Source organism: Geotrypetes seraphini, chromosome 2 (assembly GCF_902459505.1).
Source record: "Geotrypetes seraphini chromosome 2, aGeoSer1.1, whole genome shotgun sequence".
Classification (NCBI taxonomy): domain Eukaryota; kingdom Metazoa; phylum Chordata; class Amphibia; order Gymnophiona; family Dermophiidae; genus Geotrypetes; species Geotrypetes seraphini.
Window position 1 is genome coordinate 394,868,790 of NC_047085.1, and position 23,936 is coordinate 394,892,725.

Sequence of the window (23,936 nt, forward strand, 5' to 3'; positions counted from 1 at the left end):
ACCATGTCTTTCGAACACACAGAACACAGAAAATACCTTCGCCTAGTATGGAATATGTCATCACAAACTAACCCCTCTCTCTTTTACAAAACTGTAGTGTGGATTTTAGCCACGGTGGCAACAGCTCTGACGGTCATGGAATTCTGAGCATCAGAGCTGCTACCACCACGGCTGATGCTAAAAAACGCTCCACAGTTTTGTAAAAGGGGGGATAAAATAGAAATACATAGACAAAGGTTAAATTGAACCAGCAAGAAGCTGGACTCTGCATACAATGCAACACCACAGAAACAGTGACACATGTTTCCTAAAGCAACAAATAAATAGAAAATTTTTGTTCTACCTTTGTCTTCTCTGGTTTCTGGTTTCCTCATCTTCTTGTTACTCCCTTCCATCCACTGTCTGCCATCTCTCTGTCCCTATATGGCATCTTATCTCCTTCTATGCCCCTTCCAGAAACTGTATGCCTCCCCCTTCCATCTCTCCTTTCACCCCCATTGGTCTGGCATCTCTCTCCTCTCCTTCCCTCTCCCACACCTCTCTTCTGCAATCCCTTTCTTCCCTCATTTTCCTTTTCAATTAATTTTCTGCATCCATCTAGATTACGTTCTTACTACCCTCTCATCAATTTCCTTTTTTACTGTCTACTACAGCTCGCCACATCTTTCCCTCACCCCCTCCAGTATTTCCCTAACTCAATCCTTTTCCCCCATCATGTGCCCTCCTTTTAATTATCCCCTCCTTCCATCCTCTGCCCTCTCCTCCCTCTCCCTTCTCTCCACTTCCATCATCTGCCCCTTCTCTCTCTTTCCCCCACTTCCATCATCTGCCCTCTTCTCTCTCCCCCTTCTCTCCACTTCCATCATCTGCCCCTTCTCTCTTTTTCCCCCACTTCCATCATCTGTCCCCTTCTCTCAATCTCTCCATCCACCACAGGCCCATCTTTCTCCTTCACCTTTCCGATTTTGGCAACAAGATCGGCAAGCCCCCCCCCCCCCGCGACGGCACTGAGCGGCATCAGCGCCCCCACCCTCTGCGACGGCACTCAGCGGCATCGCACCCCCCCCTGCCCCGCGACAGCACTCAAGTTCGGCCTCCTTCTCCCGGCATCAACAGAATTTCAGATTGGCAACAGGTGCTCAGTCAAAAGCTTCCCCTGACTGAACTGCCTGGGCGGAAACAGGAAGATGAGTCAGGGGAAGCTTTTGACTGAGCACCTGTTGCCAATCTGAAGTTCTGCTGATGCCGGGAGGAGGCCGAACTTGAGTGCTGTCACGGGGCAGGGGGGGCGCCGATGCCGCTGAGTGCCGTCGTGGAGGGGGGGCGCTGATGCCGCTGAGTGCTGTCGCAGCCCAGGAATTTTCCGGACCTGTCCGGCTGTGCACCCCCCCTAAGGCTGCACCCAGGGCGGACCATCCCCCTCCCCCACCTTGGTACGCCACTGCACAGCACATCTGTGCCATTAAAAAAAACAATAAAACCAGAAGCCCTAACAGCCCTGATAGGAGGCTGCTTTCCTGACACTGCTGTTAAGGCTTTGCGCATGTGTCAATTTCTCAATGAGCGATTGAATCAGTCATTTGCATACAAACTTGTTTATGCATTGATCACTGTTGGGGAATCGGCTAGCGAATTGGCCATCAGCGATCCATTCGGTAATATCGATGGACTTTTGTGCATCTAGGCCTAAGTGTGCTTTACTAAGTCTAAACCAGCAATGTATAGTATGGACTGCGTCAGGTTTATAAACAAGTTAAAAAGTTGATTTTTTTTTTTAATCCTATAAAAATAATTACAAAAAATATACAAGATTAAAACACAAAAAATAATTTTGGGTTTTTATTTTTGGATTGATGAAAGATAATTCAATCCAAGGATATCCAAAAGAAGTCAATGCAATGTATGGTTTAGATTTCTGAGATCCTTTTTTCCTCCTTATCCACACATGCACATTTATATTTTGTTTTGACAAACGTGGATTAAGTTAACCAATTGAAAAAAAGGTGTGGGGGGGTTGTTTGTTTTTATTGTCATAAAGAGCTGGGTGGTGTACAATCTAATGCAGTGTCTCGCAAACTTTGTGAGTTGGCTGCACACTAAATTAGGGGCGGAGGCTGAGGGCATCAGGAAATGCGTAGCCGTTGATGCCTAGCATCATCATGTTGACATCCGCGCACGTGCGGAGGTCTTCCAAATGGGGTTTTGAGAAGCCAGTGGGGGAGTGCTGAAAAAGAAAAGGTGCAGACAGGAGGAGAGACGCCAGGGTGGAGGAGAGGCGTAGGCACTGGCTGATTGACTAGAAACATAGAAACATAGAAATAGACGGCAGATAAGGGCCCACGGCCCATCTAGTCTGCCCACCTTAATGTCCCTCCCCTACCTTTGCCCTGTGAATAGATCCCATGTGCCGATCCCATTTGGCCTTAAAATCAGGCACGCTGCTGGCCTCAATCACCTGTAGTGGAAGACTATTCCAGCGATCAACCACTCTTTCAGTGAAAAAGAATTTCCTGGTGTCACCTCGTAGTTTCCCGCCCCTGATTTTCAACGGATGCTCTTTTGTTGTCGTGGGACCCTTGAAAAAGAAGATATCTTCCTCCGCCTCGATGCGGCCCGTAAGATACTTGAACGTCTCGATCATGTCCCCCCTCTCTCTGCGCTCCTCGAGCGAGTATAGCTGTAATTTGTCAAGCCGTTTTTCGTATGGTAGATCCTTGAGTCCCGAGACCATCCGGGTGGCCATTCTTTGCACCAACTCCAGTCTCAGCACATCCTTGCGATAATGCGGCCTCCAGAATTGCACACAGTATTCCAGGTGGGGCCTCACCATGGATCTATACAATGGCATAATGACTTCCGCCTTATGACTGACGAAACCCCTTTGTATGCAGCCCATGATTTGTCTTGCCTTGGACGAAGCCTGCTCCACTTGATTGGCAGACTTCATGTCCTCACTGACGATTACCCCCAAGTCTCGTTCTGCTACCGTTTTTGCTAGGATCTCGCCATTAAGGGTATAAGACTTGCATGGATTCTGGCTTCCCAGGTGCATAACAGCAGGGATGCCCAATAAGTCGATCGCAATCGACCGGTAGATCGGGAAGGCAACATGAGTTGATCGTGGAGCCCATCCCAGGCTTCATGATAGACTCATGTTGCTGTCCCGATCTACCGGGCCGATCAGCCTTCCACTCCCCAATGTCCCCCACCGCAAGCCCCAAGCTCTCCCTGCAGAAGCGTTGGACCAACCAGCATTCTTCTCCCTGATGTCAATTCTGACATCGGAGAGGAAGTTCTGGGCCAGCCAACTGCTGCCTGGCTGGCCCAGAACTTCCTCTCTGACATCAGAATTGACGTCGGGGAGTGGAATGCTGGTCAGCGTGATGCTTCTGCAGGGAAAGCTTGGAATGGCGGTGGCTTGGGGGCCTGTTCCCCGATGGTGGCGGCAAACCTAGTGGCTTGGGGGAGGGCAGGGAGAAAGAAAGAAAGGGGGTAGGCAGGGAGACAAAGAAGGGAAACATAAAGAAAGGGGGAACAGGAAGACAGAAAGAAAGAAAAAGTTGGGGGAGAGAATGAGGTCTGGAGGAGAGGAAGATACAGGAGGCTGAAGAAGGGAAGAAATATTGGATGCACAGTCAGAAGAAGAAAGTGCAACCAGAGACTCATGAAATCACCAGATAACAAAGGTAGGAAAATGATTTTATTTTCAATTTAGTGATCAAAATGTGTCCGTTTTGAGAATTTATATCTGCTGTCTATATTTTGTACTATGGCTCCCTTTTACTAAACCGCAATAGCGTTTTTTAGCGCAGGGAGCCTATGAGCATCGAGAGTAGTGCGGGGCATTCAGCGCAGCTCCCTGCGCTAAAAACTGCTATCGCAGTTTAGTAAAAAGGGAGGGGCTATATTTGTCTATTTTTGTATGGTTGTTACTGAGGTGTCATTGCATAGAGTCACCTGCCTTGACCTCTTTGAAAAAAACCCGGAATATGACTGAACTGCCTGGGCGGAAACAGGAAGCTGAGTCAGGGGAAGCTTTTGACTGAGCACCTGTGGCCGATCTGAAGTTCTGTTGATGCCAGGAGAAGGAGGCCGAACTTGAATGCTGACGCAGGGGGGCGCCGATGCCACTGAGTGCCGTCGCGGAGGGGAGGGGGCGCTGATGCTGCTGGGTGCCGTCGCGGAGGAGAGGGGGTGCTGATGCTGCTGAGTGCCGTCACCAGGGGGAGAGCGCCGATGCCGCTGAGTGCCGTCACCATTGCAGCCCAGGAATTTTCCGGACCTGGCCGGCTGTGCACCCCCCTAAGGCTGCACCCGGGGCAGACTTCCCCCCCACCCCCCCTTGGTACGCCACTGCTGATAAGGAAGATGGATCGTGATGATGAAGAAGACACCAGGAAGAAAACGTAGTCCACTTTTGTTGATAACATTGTTAGGTGGCTGGTTTCCTGGAGGCATTAAGGATATGTCGAACAGGCTGAGAGAGATGTAAGTCAGATGTATTCAGACAGAGAGAAACCAAGCTGTCAGGTGCAGTGATTGCAGGTTGGGATGTAGAAGTGATTCCTGATGCTGAGTAAGCAGAGTAGGAAAAACTGGAAGAGGTATGGGCTTCCTGGAGCTAAGTTGAAGTAGAAGGGAGGACCAACGTTGCCTGGGCCACCGAGGAGCAATGAGAATCATGGTGACCGCCTCTCATTTGAGTTTGAACAGAGTCTTTAACATGAGAGGAATTGGAGGAAATGCATAGAGAAACAGGCCCGTCCAATCCAGGAGAAAGACATTGGCTTCCAGACAGAGAGGAGAGTAAAGTCTGGAGCAAAACTGGGGCAACTTGTGATTTTGGGGAGCCGCAAACAAGTCCACCTGTGGAGTGCCCCATTGAGCAAAAATGGACTGGAGAGCTGCAGAGTTGAAGAGTTCTTCTGAAGTTGTCTGCAAGGGAATTCTTCTCCCCTTGAATGTAGACAGCTTTTAGAAAAAGGTTGTGAGCCGTCGCCCAAGTCCAGATTTTCTGGGCCACCTGACATAACAGGAGAGAGCCCGTGCTTCCTTGCTTGTTTATGTAGTACATTGCTACTTGATTGTCTGTGCGAAGGAGGAGGACTTGAGGGCAAAGAAGATGATGCAAAGTCTTGAGGGCATAATATATCGCTCCGAGCTCTAGGAAATTGTGAAATTTCCATTCCCTGGCAGTCCAAAGACCTTGGGTCTGAAGATCATCCATATGTGCCCCCCAAGCATAAGGAGATGCATCCGTCGTGAGTACCTTGTGATGAGGGGGTAAGTGAAAACAGAGACCTCTGGATAGATTGGAGGAGATCATCCACCATTGAAGCGACTGCAGAAGAGATGGTGTGACAGATATATGTTGTGATAGACGATCCGTCACTTGAGACCACTGAGACACAAGGGCCCACTGAGATGTAGCCTTGCCAGTGATGTCACATGTTACCGAAAGAGTCGGTGTCCACATGGGTATAATTTGGGTCAGCACCAGCAGCTGGAAATGCTCACCCAGTTCCTCCCTAAGCAAACTGTCAATCTTTTGCTTGAGGGAGAACACTGGTACCACTGGCTTTTTTGCCGGTACCTTCGGTGTGGTTGTATACTCTGGCGATGACAAGGCACTCACCAATATCGGAGTGGAGCGCTTTCTGGGCTTTTTTTAGGTCGACAAGATTTGACTCACTGCTACTTTGACCTGAGGCCCACATGGGTTAGGGGAAAGCTCCTTAGCCAGCTTACCCACAGAAGGTTGCGACACCAGAGTTGTTTCTGCCAATGTCGAATGATGCAATGTCACCTTGGATGGTGCTGTCGAAGTCGGTAGCGTCGTCATCTCCCCTTCCATCATGAAACTGAAGAGGAGTTTTTGTTGGATAAGGCGGTTCTTCAATGTCCTTTTCTGAAGAGAAGAACAGCGGGAACAAGTCTCCAGGTGGTGCTCAGGCCCCAAGCAAGTCAGTTACTGATATGGGCTGAGCACAGCGGCCACACTTTTTAAAACCCGTCGACAGAAAAACGGCTCCGGCAAGATAAAAAATGGAGGCCAAGGTGGTAGAACAGGCCCCGCCAGGCCAAACGTGCAAGAGGGAAAAACCGAAAATCGTTACTTTTTTTTTGTTACAATTTATCTGAAAACCAAAAAGAAAAAAGAAAGAAGTGACTGAAAAATCAAAAATCTGCGAGGGCAGGAAGGCAGCGAAAGAGAAAAATTTCAACAGCCGTTGAAAACACGTCTTCTTAGCTCCGTGGAAACTAAGAAATTGAGGGACCGCGCACCTACGTCGGGCAGGAAGGCACTCGTGCATGCGTGGTGCAGGCTATCGTGAACTTTTAAAGTGGTCCGTGCTGGGGCTCCGTCGGTGATGTCACCCATCAGTGAGAATAAGCTGCCTGCTTGTCCTGGGATAAAGGATGTGTAGTCTACACAGAAATTGGCAAGGTAGGCATACAGAAGTTCACATTATCTTTATTAGTCTCTCCAGCCTGTGTGCCTATTGGATAGAGCAAAGACAGTTCACAACCTATCAGATCCTTTCTCTGTCTCTTCCAGTCTCTCCACCCCTAATTACTTCTCCCATTACCATTATTCCTCAGACTCTTGACTCTATTACCATTGCCCATTCACTCCTCCCCTCACATGCTTGCCCCTCATGTGACATGCTTTTATATCATCTTCTTTAAACAATAGTCCTTATGGTTATTTCTGCTGACACCTCTACTCTAATTCAATGTTCATGTCACTGCAGGCATTGTATTCTGTGTCTCAGGAATGTTCCCCCTCACACCTTTTGAGTCAGCAATACTTCTTTTTAGGAAAAAAAATTTCGATTCGATTCAGCCTATTGAATCGATTTTTCGATTCAATTTGATTTTCCTGCCCAATTGGGTGTTTTTTTAAAACATCTGGTGGGTTTATTTTATAGCCTCTTCACCCCCTTTGCCTTCTCCTAACCACACTGGCACTGTGGTGTAAACGTCAAAGAAGGGGCAGGACCGCATCAGAGAGAAAACAACTCCGAAGACGTATGGCAGCTTGCAAAGATCGCTAGAGCCAGTGATTTTATGCAGGCTGCTGAAATTCAGTAAATTGATGTGGGTAAGCCGGACACCAGCAGGGAAGCCACTTCCCGACTGACCCTCCACACTTGCCCTCTAAAGCAGGAGTGGTCAATCAACGAATCGGGAGGCCGATTTTTTGTCGTGGTAAATCGATTTGAATCAATTCACCCAAAGTGAATCGGTGAATCGATTCGAATCGTGAAACGGGCAGCATTACTTCTTATTGTTATGTGCACACAGTGTTAGACAAATTCCTTCTGCTGGAATTTTACCAGTACAGTATTTCATTTAGTTTTTATTACCACTTATTAATATATCCTTATTTGTATAATGTTACCTCCTCAAGGTACTTATTATTTGACACTCAATTATATGTATTAGTATCCCAGTTAGATATTATATATAAGTGTTATGTCCTATACGTTCACTCCTTTGTATTATTTTTACAACAATTAACACCATTAGAAAATATATTGAACAAAAAAAAAAAATATATATATATTAGTATTTTCATTTCTCACATAAAACATGAGTTTTATTTAGTGAGAACTGATATGTTGATAAAACTAGGGCTCACGATATAGTTAATTGTTTTGTTTTCCTTTTTCAAATGTTATTCATTTGTATATAGTAAGCAAAGGATAAAAGGCAAGGTTGATATATGGGAGCTGTTAAATTCTTTAAATTAAATTCAAATTTTATATAATTTTATTATGATAAAAAAAATCTGCTTTAAGGCCTATTGCTGAGTTATAAGCGGAATATAAATGTCATTTAATTACATGAATTAAAATGTTTAGTAATAGCCTGCTTTTAACTACTGCATGTACAATCGTCAACCAGGCAGCACACCGGATGGATAAAGGGACAAGGGAATCAAGTACTGTACCACATTCACCGCATTTAGTTCCCCCTATAATGAGACAAGACTCTTACTAACTTTTCTTATTTTGTCTTTGGAGTCTGGACAGCGGCAACTGCTGCACATCCAGTACACACACACCTTTGCTTGTGCCCCACCCTAAAATCAGCTGCCGGTTTCTAAAACAAATCCGTTGCTAGCGCCCCTCCCCCGCCCCCTTTGTGAGATCACAATTCTCAGTTACGCCTTCTATTCAAGCTCCAGTTCCGAGAGTCGTCGCCATTTTGTGGGGCAAGATTAGCAAAACCTAGAGTCAGGGGGTGTGGGATTAGCTGTTGAAACTGACTTCTACTCCCTTTTCATTCTTAGTCTCTGCTAAAGAGTATTCTGCCTGGCCATTTCTCATCTGTGTTCCCCTAACGAGGAGTTTCCGCCGCCATGAGCGATGTGGAGGACAGAAACTTCGAGGGCAAGGTGAGTACAAAGCCAGCCGCCTCCCGGGGCCATAGCGGCGACACGAGGATAGTGACGCAGTAAACAAAATGGGGACTAACGGACGCTTTCCGGCTCTCCGGCGAAGCTCTTGTTTGTCTCGCTCTAAATGGTCCCCCCCACTGACTGGTGCAGTGGAAGGAAGTGGTGAAGAAAGGGAGGTGCAGAGAAGCCATGCAAAGTGGCGGGCACCGGTAACCACCACGAGAGAGCGGGAAGGCGGGAGGTCTTGTGCAAAGGCCCATTAAAAGAGAAAAAGTGGCGGCATCTTGGCTGGGCTTTCTTAAGTCTCTGTTTCTTGTGGGTCTATGGGGCGTTTCTGCCATTGATTGGATCGAGGGTACTTGAGTGAGAGTGTGATGGGAAGGGGATTTCTAATCGGGGTGAATTTTAGTTTTAGCTTTGTTAGCCTTTTCCAAGGCTAACTCAAGGCAGGTCAAATGTAGGTACAGCAAGGTAAGGTTTAAAAGATCTCAGGAGCTGAATGGGATGCTAAAAGAGGAAGTGAGGAAAGTTTGTTGTAGGTGTTTTGGTTCTAACGTGGCAAAAGGATCGTTGTTGATGTAACATTTATATTTATTTGTGAAGCAGTTTTGTGTTATCCCCTGTTATACATTATCAGTTCAGTTTGCTAACATATTAAGGCGCCCTAAGGTTATACTTTGAGGCAGTGGAGGGTTAAGTAACTTGTCTAGTCTAGATCAAGAGGAGGAGGAGCAGCAGCAGATCTGAATCTGCTTTGGTTGTAAGGGTTGATGTTTTAATCACTAGAGTACTTTAATCACTAGATGCTTCTAATTCTAACTTGGGAAGATTGGGTGTAGAGAATGACATGGTAGCTGTTAACCACTGCTAGCCACAGGTAACCCATTGAAACGGTGGGAGGGGGGAGTGTTCACTGTGGTTAAAGGGACAAGGCCATCCACCGCCCTGTGGAGTGGTGAATGGCCTTGTCTCCACAGTTAAAGGAGGGAACGCACGCGGTCACCTCTCTCCCTCCTTCTGGCCGCATTTATCTCCCTCCCCCTTACCTTTATGATGTGTTAGTGTGTTATCCCAGGACAAGCAGGCAGGATATTCTCAACATGTGAGTGACATCACCGACGGAGCCCCCTAGCGGATGTTTTTTGCAAGCAGACTTGCTTAAAGACCTTAAAGCTTGCGATTGGCCTACGCGTGCCCCTCCCGCCCGACCTAGGGCAGGCGTCTCCTCATCGTGGCCTCAGTTCTATGTTTTCCGCAGAGCCAGAAGCACTGCTTCCTTGCTGCGCACAATCTCGTTGTCCCTCTTGCACTGCGGCTTTCTTTGTTATTTTCGTTTAAGTTGCTGTGCTTGCGTCTTTGTTAATTCTTCTTTTCTTTTGTGTCTTTTTGACCGGATCTCCAGTCTTGCTCTGGCTGCCTAGCCTCGCGGGGCTGCAGCCGTCTTTTTTTTTGTTTCATGTCCCGGCCTCGCACCGGGTTCAAGAACTGCACTAAGTGCAACCGGGTTATCTCCATCACCGATCCTCATCGTTGGTGTGTGGAGTACCTGGGTGCGGAGCACCGCGCTGCGTCGTGTCCGCGTTGTGCAACTCTGCAACCGTAGGCTCTTCGTCGGAGGGTGGCCAAGATTCTTCAACTTTTTGGCCTGATGGATCCTGAGGGACAGGCCTCGAGCTTGGCCTCGGCACCGGTGTTGGGTGCCTCGGCCTCAAAGTTCCCCTCGTCCTCCAAGGCTCCGGCCTTGGCTCCTCCTGCTACTCCGGCCTTGGGTAAGTCTCCTCTTTCCTCCTCAGATGTGCCGGCAAAGAAGCCTACCTCCTGAGTACCATGTGAGTGCCGCCTCGTTGGCATCTTCGAGACATCATTCTAAGCGTGCCTCCTTACGTAGGGAATACTCTTCCTCGAGGTTGCTCCCGAAGGAGCGCAGTGCTGCACCTATGACCCAACATCCTTAGGTCTCGGTGCCTATGTTCGAGGATATGCTTAAGGCTATCCTTACCTCGCAGCTTTCCTCAGTGGTGAGCCAATTGGTCCTGACCTCGACGTCTCTGCCCTCGGTCTCGACCCAGCCCCAGTCTGACCAGCCTGAGCGTCCTCTTGTGTCTCGGGGCCGTGCCCGCAAGACTCGCAGTGTTTCCTCGAGCGATTCTTCGTCTCCTGAATTGGGGCCTGTGACTTGACAGGGGCCCGCTTTTCACCCACTAATTTGCCGAGGTTTGCCCCTTCTAAAATGCTGCGGTCTTCTTCGTCCCTTTGGGCAGGTCTCCAACCGCGAAACCTTCCAGGCACACCCTTGTCCTCGAGTTGGACTCTACTGTGCATTCTTCAAAACCGGTGGAGGAGGTTTCCTTTGCCCTGTCTTCTCCGAAGCTCCACAAGATGGTCCCTCGGACTCCAGGGTCCTCCCCGACTCACCCTATGCGGGGTCGTTCCTCAACGCCCCTGAGGCGATTTAGCTGAGCCTCCTCACTCTCCCATTCGCTTATACACAGGAATTCTTGGCGGAAATGGGTGTTCTTCATCCGCCCTATGAGGCACTGCGCTTGCCATTGCACCAGGTTCTCCGACAAACATTCCTCCGGAACCTGGAGATCCCTTATGCGATCCTGGCTATTCCCTCCAAATTGGAGTCCCGTTACCGGATGATCCAGGTCAAGGGGTTTGAAAGTTTTCAGCTTTCTCACCAGTCCTTGGTGGTTGAATCTTCCCGGAAGAAATCCAACCCCTCAAAGGTATATGCAGCCGTCCCTCTGGGCCGGGAGGGCCCTATGATGAACAAGTTTGGTCGCCACCTTTATCAAAACTCAATGATGGCGAACCGTGTCCTCAACTATAACTTTATCTTCACGTCCTATCTCCGGTTCTGTGTGGAAGCCCTCCACTCGTTCTGGGCGGACGTGTCGGATTCTCGTCGTCAGGAGTTTCGACTCTCCCAGCTTCGCCTCTATATGTTTCAGGCGGCCTATGATGTCTTCGAGGGTCACGGCGTTTGCGATCGCCATGCGTCGCCTCACTAGGCTCAGGATTGTGGACATGGATCCGAATCTCCAGGATCGTCTCGCCAATCTCCCTTGCATGGGTAATGAGCTATTTGATGATTTCATAGAGGCAGCCACTAAGCCCCTCTCGGAACATGAATGGTCCTTCGCCTCCCTGGTGAGACTTAAGCCGAAGACCCATCCGGCTCGGCAATACGAAATTCCTCTCCGGAGGTATCCGCAGAAATCTATTCCTGCGTTCTCTCAGCCTCCTTCGAAGTGGCTGCAACAGCAGCAGCAGCGACAAGCTAAGCCCGGCGAAGCCTGGGCCGTCTTTTTGACAATTCCAGTCTGAGCCTTCGGGCTCCCTTCCTCTGGAGCCTTCCCCCCTCCCCATTGAGGGTCGTCTCCATCATTTCTATACCCAGTGGGAAAGTCTTACCACCATCCGGGAGGGGTACTCCCTTCACTTCAGTCACGTGCCCCCGGACTTTCCTCCAAGAGAGTTTCCTTCTGCCTGGTCTCAGCTGCCTCTCCTTCTGCAGGAAGCTCAGGCCCTTCTTCGCCTTCGAACCAGTGGAATACTGGCTTTTATTCCCGGTACTTTTGGTACCCAAGAAGACGGGGGATCTGCGTCCGATCCTGGACCTCCATGCTCTAAACAAGTTTCTGGTCAGGGAACGGTTCTGAATGCTCACCCTTCCTACCTTGTACCCCCATCTTGGACGAGGGGAACTGGCTGTGCTCACTGGACCTCAAGGAGGCATACACGCACATTCCGATACACCCGGCCTCTCGCCGGTATCTGAGATTACGGGTGGGGGATCTCCACCTCCAAATATCGTGTTCTTCCCCTCGGCCTGGCGGCCTCTCCGAGGGTTTTCACAAAATGTCTATTTTTGGTAGCTGCAGAACTGCGTCTCTGCGGCCTGCAGGTGTTTCCCTACCTCAACGACTGGTTGATCAAAGCATCCTCGCGCCATGAAGTTCTGCATGCGACGAATCGGACCATCTTGCTTCTTCAGAGTCTCGGCTTCAAGGTGAACTTCCCCAAGTTCCACCTCTGTCCGTCCCAGTCTCTGGAATTCATTGGAGCGATCCTGGACACGGTTCGTCTCCGCTCCTTCTTGCCTTGACCTCGTCAGGAGGCCCTTGTTCGTTTATGCCAGAAGGGTGGCCCATCTCCTCAGCCCTGACTCGGCTCCTGATGGTCCTCCTAGGTCACATGGCCTCTATGGTTCACGTGACTCCTTTTGCCAGACTTCATCTCCGTATTCCACAATGGAGTCTTATGTCCCAATGGAACCAGGATCGAGATCCTGTCTCTTGACTCATTGTCGTGACTCCTTTGTTGAAGAAGTCTCTCCGTTGGTGGATGCTCTCTTCCAATCTTTCCGGAGGTCTTCTGTTTCATGCCCCCCCCTCCGCAGAAGGTCCTCACGATGGACTCATTGACCTATGCTTGGGGGGCTCATCTGGACGGTCTTTGCACGCAGGGTCTTTGGTCCAGTGCCGACCGCCTTTGTCACATCAATCTGCTGGAGCTTTGAGCGATTTTCCTTGCCCTGAAAGCTTTTTGTCACCTGTTTCGCGACCGAGTGGTGCTGATCTGCATGGACAACCAGGTCGCCATGTATTATATCAACAAAGAAGGGGGCACGGGGTCCCTGTGCCAAGAGGCGATGCGGCTCTGGGATTGGGCCATCTGCCGCAACATATTCCTTCGAGCGGTCTACATTCAGGGCCAGCACAATTGTCTGGCGGACAGGTTGAGTCGTCTTCTGCAGCCTCACGAGAGGTCCATCCATTCCTTGACTCTGCGTCAAGTGTTTGCTCGTTGGGGGACTCCGGACGTCGATCTGTTTGCGTCCCCCCCTCAATCACAAGTTGCCCCCCTTCTGCTCCAGGGTTTACACCCCTCTCGGACTCGAGGTGGATGCTTTTCTGCTGGACTGGACGAACCTGTTTCTGTATGCGTTCCCTCCATTCCCTCTGATTCTGAAGACTCTCGTCAGGCTCAAGTCCACGTGTGCCACCATGATTCTGATAGCTCCGACAGCCGTGGTTCTCCCTTCTGTTGCAACTCAGTTCCAGGGAGCCGCCTCTTCTGCCTGTTTTTCCTTTTCTGCTTATGCAAAGTCAAGGTTCTCTTCTTCATCCCAACCTTCAGTCTCTGCACTTACAGCTCGGTTCCTTGAGACTTAATGCCCTCGTTCCAGTTCTCTCGTCCTGGAGGCGTCTCGGAAGGAGTTCACTCGACAATGTTATCATCAGAAGTGGACCCGCTTTTCTTCCTGGTGTGCTACTCAACAGCAGGAGCTGCTGTCTGCCTCCTGTCCTGGATTATCTGTTGCACTTGTCTGGCGCTGGACTCAAGTCCTCTTTGGTTCGAGTCCACCTTAGTGCTATTGCTGCTTTTCATCAGCCGATTAACAGGAAGCTTATCTCTGTTCATCCTGTGGTTTCCCGCTTCATGAAAGGCCTTTTCCACATTCATCCGCCCCTTAAACCTCGTCTGGTGGTTTGGGATCTTAACGTGGTCCTTACTCGCTTGATGAAACCCCCATTCGAGCTGCTAGCATGGGCTCACTTGAAGTTTCTTACTTGAAAGGTTGTGTTTCTTATTGCTCTCACTTCTGCCCGTCGGGTCAGTGAGCTTCAAGCCTTGGTTGCGGACCCACCTCTCACTGTCTTCCATCATGATAAGGTGGTTCTCCGTACCCATCCTAAGTTCTTGCCTAAGGTTGTTTCTGAGTTTCACATCAACCAATCCATTGTTCTTCCTGTGTTTTTTCCGACGCCCCATTCTCACCCTGGAGAAGTGACTCTGCATTCTCTTGATTGTAAGCCTGTGCTGGCCTTCTACTTGAAGCACACCGCTCCTCATCGTTCTGCTTCCCAGCTGTTCCTCTCTTTCGATCCTAATCGCTTGGGTCGCTCTGTTTCTAAGCGGACCATTTCTAACTGGTTGGCCGCTTGTATCTCTTTCTGTTACGCTCAGGCTGGTCTCTCCCTGCCAGGTCGAGTCACAGGCCACAAGGTCAGAATGATGGCGGTGTCTGTTGCTTTCCTCTGCTCTACTCCGCTTGAGGAAATCTGTAAGGCTGCCACTTGTCCTTGGTTCATACGTTTACCTCACACTACTGTCTGGATACTTTCTCCAGGCGTGATGGCCATTTTGGCCAGTCCGTTTTGCAAAATCTGTTCTAAATTGCCAACTCTCCCTCCATCCCATTCCGGTTAGCTTGGAGGTCTCCCACATGTTGAGAATATGCTGCCTGCTTGTCCTGGGATAAAGCGCAGTTACTTACCGTAACAGGTGTTATCCAAGGACAGCAGGCAGATATTCTTACAACCCACCCACCTCCCTGTGGTTGGCTTCTTTACTAGCTATCTGAACTGAGGCCACGCTGAGGAGACGCATTCCCTAGGTCAGGCGGGAGGGGCATGGTCCAATCGCAAGCTTGAAGGTCTTCAAGCAAGTCTGCTTGAGAAAACGTCCTCTAGGGGGCTCCGTCGGTGACGTCACCCACATGTTGAGAATATCTGCCTTCTGTCCCTGGATAACACCTATTATGGTAAGTAACTGTGCTATATATTGTGCAAGCTGCTAGAGCCTGCCTGAAGTCACGTGCGTCTGCGGATGGAAGCTTCTCTGATACAACCGGAAGGTGCTTCAGAGGAGATGCTTCCGCCCGCAGACGCACGCGACTTCAGGCAGGCTCTGGTGGCTTGCACAAATTACATTAACGTGCCACAAAGATAAGGGGGAGGGAGGGAGATGCTCGGACCAGGGGTGCTGAAGGGTGGTGGAAAGGAACAGATGCTGAATGGGGGGGGGGTAGCGAGAGGGATGCTGGAAAGGAACAGCCGCTGAAGGGGGTGGAGAAGAACAGGGAGTGGAGAAGAACAGATGCTGGAGGGAAATGGGGAATGGAGCATGGGGAGAAGATGCTGGAAGGGAAGAAGACAGAGATGCCAGACCATGGGGGGAGTGGAGGGAAGATGGGTGCCAGACCAATTGGGGGGTGAAGGGAGAGGCACAGTAACAGAGCAAATGGAAGATGCAGAGAGAAGGCAGACAGTGGATGGAAAGAATTGAATGAGAAGATGAGGAAAGCAGAAACCAGACAACAAAGGTAGAAAAAAAATTTCTTTTTTTTTTTTTTTGCTTTAGGATAATGCAATATTTAGCTTATTCCTTCCTTATAAATCAAAGTTCTGGCTGTTGAACTAGAGAAAGATGTTCAGCTGGCAGGGCTTTGTTTATAAATTTTTATCAATACAACTAATATACCACTGTACTGAGGTTTGTATGGATGCAACGGGGACATTAGTCGTGGGGATGGGGCGGGGATATTGGTGACGGGGACAGTGGTGGCGTTGACGGGGACAAATTTTTTCCTCATGTCGTCTAGTCAGATGCATTAATATTTGTCGATTGTAGTTCATAGCTGTCTCAATAAAGTTACTGATCCCCCCCCCTGGTCCTTTAAGTGCCTTGTTAGATATAAACATCTTCCCACACCAGCCGCCCCTTCCCCCAACACAAACTTAGCTGATATGCCTGGGGGTTAAACTTTTATTGGGAGTTTCTAGTTTGTACAAAAAATATTGGATTAATTTGGTCCCTTTGGCCTTGAAGCTGGGTGTGTGTTTTTTCTGAGGTTTGCATGAGCTGAATATACCTTTCAGGAATTTAGAGCAGACAGTTCCTTTTCATTGTCTCATTTATCATATTGTATAGTATCAGTTTTATTGCTAACATTTTTTTTAATGCAAGCCATATTATGCCTGTAAAATGGGGTGGGAGGGAGGGAGATTTGCAGACTAGGGTTCTAACTGACTAGTAGAGAGGTCTTCATCTGATAGGGCAAGGAAGTATTTCCTAGTGACCTGCTGCTTATTTGTTGTCACTTTCCTAGTATTCATTGATGGCTCTTAGCTAGGTTTTTGGATTGGTTGTATGTGTTTCAGAACCAACTGAGAAAATTGATTATTTTTGCAGACTTGTAATGTTGTTTTTCTTTTGTTGTTGTTTTAACTTTGTCAGTTCTAGTGCAATGTGTCTTGTGTTCCTGAACAGTAGGGTTTTGCATCTAAATATTCAAATTGCTTGCAGAAAACTGTTGATCATCTTTTCATTCAACTCCACCTCTTTCCCAGTGAGCTGCTCCTGATCCCCTCAGTTTTTTATGCAAGCAGGTTGCTTAGCAATGTTTTTCTGCTTTAAGGTTTTATTATTTTGGGGTATTTTTTTTCTAAGTATTTGATTGCAGGGTCCATGCCCAGAGGTTTGGACTTCTGCCTAGGAGAAGGTGCAGACTCTTGTTGTAGAAGTCTGCTGCTAGCAGGATCAACCCTGCGGGACCTCTAGCTAGCTAGCCAGCCTGCCTGCCTTTGTATTTTTGAAGTTCAAGGGCAGTCCACTGCATAGCTACTCACATTCCTAAGTTATTCAGGAGCTTGAACACAGGCTGTTTTGGCTCCTTCTAGGCTTGGCCAGGATTAATAGTGGACTGGCTGCATGGTTCTCACCCCCTGGGCCACCCCACCTTTCACGATAAGGTTTTCTGGGGGTTGGGGTTCACTCAGTATGACATCATTCCAACTGGCAGCCTGAAGACCATGTTTGTCCAGGCACATTTCTCCATTTGTTCCAGCTGAATTACTATGCTGATGTAGGCAGGCATAACATAGTATAGTGAGTGAGGCTATTATAGCCTATGGGGAAAATTGGGGTGGGGAAGTCCTTCAAAAGTCAAATTTGAAAGTTTCTACACCCAGTGCCTAGGTCCGCCTCCTCTAGAACCCCTTTCCCTGCATTTTTTTGTTTTTGGTGCGATTTTGCTGTTGGTGGCCATCTTGATTTTAAACTTTATTTTTTTCTAAAGCCTCCATGTGCCCCCAAACCCCTCAGTTTTGCTTTAAATTGATAGGGATGGACCCCTCGGGCCTTCTACCCCTATATCATGCCAGGGTTGCACTGGATTGCTAGCTGAGGAGCATCGATGCCCTGCATATGGCGGAGTGTATGGGTGAGGGGGCAGGAGCCTTGGACTCGTCCTTCTCTGAGTTCTCTAGGGCTGGGGATCCACAAGAGGTGCATTCCCAGGGGAAGAGACTATTATCCCAGGACAAGCAGGCAGCATATTCTTGACTGATGGGTGACAGCACCGACGGAGCCCCGGTACGGACAATTTTAGAGTGATTGCACTCTAAGAACTTGGAAAGTTCTGGCATGCCGCACCGCGCACGCGCGAGTGCCTTCTCGCCCGACAGAGGCGCGCGGTCCCCAGTTTCTTAGTTTCCGCGGAGCTAAGAAGATGCGTTTTTTCAACGGCTGTTGAAAATTTTTTTGACTTGCCTTCCCGCTCGCGTAAACCTTTTTGGCTTTTTGCCTGTTTCCTTTTTCTTTAATTTTTGTCAAAAAAAAACAAACAAAAAACTTTTCTTTTTAGTCAATTTAGCTTTTCCCCTGCGGGGCCTTCTGCCAGCATCGAGGCCTCGGCCTTCGATTTGGCTGAAGCCGTCTTTACGTTCATGCCCCCTCAGCCAGGGTTTAAAAAGTGCCAGCGGTGTGCTCGGCCTATATCTCTCACGGACCCACACAACTGGTGCTTACAGTGTTTGGGTCCTGAGCATCAGGCCTCCACCTGCACCCGCTGTGCCACACTTAAAAAACGAACATTAAAAAATCGCCAAATACAACAGCGATTACTGTTCGGTGCCGAGATGTCCGATCCCGTTCCATCGACTCCGGCTTCGGCACCAGTTCAGTCGGCACCCTCTTCTTCGACGCCGCGCAACACCGCACCGGCGTCCCAGCATTCAGGTAAGCCGGCTAAGAAGCCTTCCCCGCTGGAGCGTCCTCCGGTCTCGAGTGCAGTGAGTCCAATCCTGCCGACTGTGAGGCGCCAGCGGAAGCGCTCCGCCCCTATCGAGGTGAGTCCCTCGACATCGGGCTCCTCATCTCCGGGGCGTCGAGCGGCACCGCAGGTACCGCAGAAGAAAAAGGCGGTACCGGTGCCATCCCTTGATGACCGTATTGCGGCCATTCTCCAGGTACAGCTCAAGGAGCAATTACAACAGCTCCTTCCAGCTATCCTGGCACCGAACCTTCCGGTGCCGGTCCGCTCTGAGCCGGTGCCGATAGTGGAACAACCTGTGCTGTCGGTATCCACTCCTTCGGTACCGCTTCACTCGACCTATTTCTATGACCTCATCGGTATCGATGCCAGTCCTTGCACCGGAGCCGAGAGCTCAACATCAGTCGGTGCAGACTTTGGCACCGGTGCCACCGATTACATCGCCTGGCTCGGTATCGATGAGATCGGGTAAGTCAGTGCGCAAAACCCGACATGTAGAACCATCTACTCCAGAGTCTCGGGACCGTTCTTCCCATGTCAGGGATCCTGATCTGTGGGGAGATTCAGAAGAACCCTTTCTCTCTGAAGGAGAATGTTCCTCAGATGAGGAGGATTCTGCTGTACATGACCCGTCCTCTAGGCATGACACTTCATCTTTCTCGACTTTTTTGAAAGATATGTGTGACTCTTTGTCTATTCCTTTGGAGGCTGAGTCCAAAAAGTCTAAAGCTTTTTTGGATGCCCTTGACTTTGACCAACCTCCAAAGGAATTTTTGAAGCTCCCTCTTCACGACATCTTGAGGGAGACTTTCTACAAGAATTTGGAGACTCCCTTAACGGTTCCAGGGGCCCCACGTAAATTAGACTCTTTATACAAAGTAATTCCCATTCCTGGGTTCGACAAACCTCAACTTCCACACGAATCTTTACTTGTCGAATCCACCCTTAAAAAATCTTCAGGAGCCAGTGTATATGCTTCTGTACCTCCTGGTAGAGAGGGTAAAGCCATGGATAAATTTGGTAAGAGGCTCTACCAAAATGCAATGTTGGCAAATAGAGCTGGTAATTATGCTTTTCATTTTTCTTTCTACCTTAAACATCTCCTTACCACCATGGCTTCCTTTGAGAAGTACCTTCCCCAACGGAAACAACAATCCTTTCACCATTGCTTGTCGTCTCTGTTTCAACTGCGTAAGTTCATGGTTAGGTCCATTTACGACACCTTCGAACTTACTTCCAGAGCGACAGCAATGTCTGTGGCAATGCGTCGCCTGGCCTGGCTTCGGGTATCTGAACTTGATGTTAATCATCAAGATCGGTTAGCCAACGCCCCGTGCCTAGGGGATGAGCTTTTTGGGGAATCCATGGACTCGACTACTCAAAAGCTCTCTGCTCATGAGACACGCTGGGATACCCTGCTTAAAAATAAGAAAAAGCCTCCCCCAGCAAGGCCTTTTAGACAACAGTCAGCCTATCAACGCCGCTTCACAGCTCGCCCATTGCCTGCAACAGCTCAGCAACCCAGGCGTCAGCGGCAGCAACAACGTCAGCCTCCCAGACAACAGCAGCAACAGCAGCCTGTGAAGCCACCTCCACAGCAGAAGGCACAGCCCTTTTGACTTAATTCTCCAAAGTATAGCCAGTACTCCTATATCTGCTCTCCTGCCTCAACCTATAGGAGGTCGTCTCTCTCTGTTCCTCAGCCGGTGGGAAGTTATCACTTCGGACCAATGGGTCCTCAACATCATCCTCCACGGCTACTCTCTCAACGTTCAGACTTTTCCGCCCCAAAGCCTGCCAAAAGAGTCTGCTTTGAACAGTCCTCAATCTGCCCTCCTTATTCAGGAAGTCCAATCCCTCCTCCTTCTGAACGCTATAGAAGAAGTTCCTCTAGATCAAAAGGGGCAGGGATTCTACTCCCGTTATTTTCTAGTACCCAAAAAAACAGGAGATCTCAGACCAATTCTGGATCTTCGCGATCTCAACAAACATCTGGTAAAGGAAAAATTCAAGATGCTTTCCTTAGCCATTCTTTATCCTCTTCTCAATCAAGACGACTGGCTATGCTCCCTCGATCTCAAAGAGGCATACACTCACATACCGATCAATATAACCTCAAGACGGTATCTCCGTTTCATGATCAATCATTGTCATTACCAATACAAGGTGCTGCCCTTCGGTCTTGCTTCCTCTCCAAGGGTGTTCACCAAATGTCTTATTGTGGTAGCTGCTTTTCTACGCTCTCACCACCTTCAGGTATTCCCTTACCTGGACGACTGGTTAATCAAGGCCACATCCGCTCAAGCAGTTCTCCTGGCCACCAACCAAACCATCCTGTTTCTACGAATACTGGGATTCGAGATCAATCTACCCAAGTCTCATCTCATCCCCACTCAGAGACTTCAGTTCATTGGAGCGATGCTGGACACACTCCTCATGAGAGCATTCCTACCATCCAATCGTCTTCAGACCCTTCAGTCTCTATGTCAGCAGGTGCTTCCACAACATTCCATCTCGGCCAAACAAATGATGATACTCTTGGGTCACATGGCATCCACAGTCCATGTCACACCCCTCGCACGTCTTCACCTGCGCACTCCTCAATGGACCCTTGCTACTCAGTGGTCCCAAGCGACGGATCCTTGCTCACGACACATATCTGTGACATCATCTCTTTGTCAGTCTCTACAATGGTGGTTGGTATCCTCAAATCTATCCAGAGGTCTTCTGTTCCATCAGCCTCCTCATCAACTAGTCATCACCACCGACGCCTCTCCTTATGCATGGGGAGCTCATTTGAACGAGTTCCAGACTCAAGATCTTTGGACAGCCCAGGAAAAGAAGCATCACATCAATTTCCTGGAACTCAGAGCGATGTTTTATGCCCTCAAGGCCTTCCAACATCTTCTCTTTCCTCAGGTCCTTCTGCTGTGCACAGACAATCAAGTGGCCATGTACTACATCAACAAACAAGGTGGGACAGGCTCTCGCCTCTTATGCCAGGAAACCCAGAAGATTTGGACTTGGGCCATAAATCACCATCTATTCCTGAAAGCTATCTACATTCAGGGAGAACAGAATTCCTTAGCGGACAAGCTCAGCAGAATTCTCCAGCCTCACGAGTGGACACTCGATCCTGTAACTCTACAGTCTATCTTCGCTCAATGGGGCACTCCTCAGATAGACCTCTTTGCAGCTCCTCACAATCACCAGCTGCCCCTATTCTGCTCCAGACTCTACTCTCCTCACCGTCTGGCAGCGGATGCATTTCTCCTCGACTGGTCCAATCTGTTCCTGTATGCTTTCCCTCCTCTGCCTCTCATGTTGAGAACCTTATTCAAGCTCAAGAGGGAACGAGCCACCATGATTCTGATTGCTCCGAGGTGGCCCAGGCAACATTGGTTCTCCCTTCTACTTCAACTCAGTTCCAGGGAACCTTTTCTTCTTCCTCTGTTTCCTTCTCTGCTTACACAGCATCAGGAGACCCTTCTACATCCCAACCTCCAGTCTCTGCACCTGACAGCTTGGTATCTCTTGGGCTGACCTCTCATGATACTCTTTTGTCTCAGCCTGTTCGTTCCATTCTTGATGCCTCCAGGAAACCAGCCACTCTGCAATGTTACCATCAGAAGTGGACGAGATTTTCTTCCTGGTGTCTTCTTCATCATCTTGATCCCACTTCCCTGGCAGTGGAGACGTTGTTGGATTATTTGCTTTCTTTGTCTGACTCTGGCCTTAAGTCCTCTTCCATCAGAGTCCACCTCAGTGCCATTGCTGCTTTTCATGAGCCGGTCCATGGAAAACTTCTCTCAGCTCATCCCCTGGTGTCCAGATTCATGCGGGGTCTTTTCAATGTGAAACCACCTCTTAAAGCCCCTCCTGTTATCTGGGATCTCAATGTGGTTCTTTCCGCCTTAATGAAGCCTCCATTTGAACCTTTGGCTACCTCTCCTTTCAAGTTTCTCACTTGGAAGGTACTTTTCCTTATTGCTCTTACCTCTGCCAGGAGAGTCAGTGAGCTTCATGCACTGGTTGCAGATCCACCTTTTACGGTCTTTCACCATGACAAGGTGGTTCTGCGTACACATCCAAAGTTTCTCCCTAAGGTTGTCTCTGAATTCCATCTCAACCAATCCATTGTTCTGCCTGTTTTCTTTCCAAAACCTCATTCTCATTCTGGGGAACAAGCTCTGCATACTTTGGATTGTAAAAGGGCTCTAGCTTACTATCTAGAGCGTACGAAACCCCACAGATCAGTTCCCCAACTCTTTCTGTCCTTTGATCCGAATAAATTGGGACGTCCTGTTTCTAAACGTACGTTGTCTAATTGGCTGGCAGCGTGCATTTCATTCTGTTATGCTCAGACCGGACTGTCACTGGAAGGTTCTGTCACGGCCCATAGAGTCCGAGCAATGGCAGCATCTGTAGCTTTCCTCCGTTCCACTCCTATTGAGGAAATCTGCAAGGCTGCTACTTGGTCCTCAGTTCATACTTTTACATCTCATTATTGTCTGGATGCATTCTCCAGACGGGATGGACACTTCGGCCAATCTGTTTTGCAAAATTTGTTTTCCTAATGGCCAACCTTCCCTCCATCCCTCTTTTTGTTAGCTTGGAGGTCACCCATCAGTCAAGAATATGCTGCCTGCTTGTCCTGGGATAAAGCACAGTTACTTACCGTAACAGGCATTATCCAGGGACAGCAGGCAGATATTCTTGCGTCCCACCCACCTCCCCGGGTTGGCTTCTTAGCTGGCTTATCATAACTGGGGACCGCGCGCCTCTGTCGGGCGGGAAGGCACTCGCGCGTGCGCGGTGCGGCATGCCAGAACTTTCCAAGTTCTTAGAGTGCAATCACTCTAAAATTGTCCGTACCGGGGCTCCGTCGGTGCTGTCACTTATCAGTCAAGAATATCTGCCTGCTGTCCCTGGATAACACCTGTTACGGTAAGTAACTGTGCTTTTCCAGAGCCCTCTGAAGGTGCATTGGCTAAGTGCAGTCATGCAGAGCCCAGGAGGATGGGCAGGGGGTCCTCGAGACCCCAGTGCAAGGCTTCACCCTAGATTTTGTGAGCCTCATGTGGAATGCTTATTTGACCTGCTAAGGGTCCTCGGCATCTGCATGCAGCATACCAGAGGTGATGGCACAGGGGAGCTTCCCTCAGCATGCGCCCCAGCCAGTCAAGGAGGTTCAGGCTGATATAGACTGGGAGAATGGAAACTCTAATTCTATGCCACAGTTGTCCCAGGATGAAGTTTTGCTGCCAGAGTCTGTTTTTTTTACATGAGAGCAGCGGTCAAGAAACAGCAGTGGCCCTGGACTTGGAGGAAGAACCCACGATGCACTGGCTTTTCAAAGCCTCTGTGCTTTTGGGCATCATTTCCGTCTCTGAGAAGATTGAAGCTGGAAGATCCTCCAGCTCTGTCTTGGTGCTCAGTCATGAGCAGCTCTGTTTCTCCAACCATATGCTTTCCCTTGCATCTGGACATCACAAAGCTGGTCATGGACCACTGGGAGTCTTCAGAGGGATCCCTGCGGGTGGCAGTGGCCAAACTTTACCTGATGGGTCTGAATTTCCAGCAGCTGTTCAGCCAAAGGTGGATTTGCTGGTGGCACAGGTCACCAAATGCACATTCCTGCCTTGTGAAGGAGGTGTGATGCTAAAGAATTTTCAGGACTGT

At 49.2% G+C, this 23,936-nt stretch overlaps 1 protein-coding gene across 4 annotated transcripts in view; it reads left to right on the forward strand.

Annotated features, from left to right (window-relative positions):
* The first annotated feature begins 8,147 nt into the window (after positions 1–8,147).
* Positions 8,148–23,936, forward strand: part of TRA2A (transformer 2 alpha homolog) — a 234,683-nt gene continuing 218,894 nt past the window's right edge. For 3 of the 4 annotated variants that reach the window (XM_033930860.1, XM_033930861.1, XM_033930862.1), the window contains exon 1: positions 8,456–8,616. In XM_033930860.1, the coding sequence (XP_033786751.1) occupies positions 8,473–8,616 (144 nt within the window). In that variant the 5' untranslated portion in view covers positions 8,456–8,472. Of the gene's footprint in view, positions 8,405–8,455; positions 8,617–23,936 lie in introns of those variants that run through there. The other variant, XM_033930863.1, reaches the window with a different exon arrangement.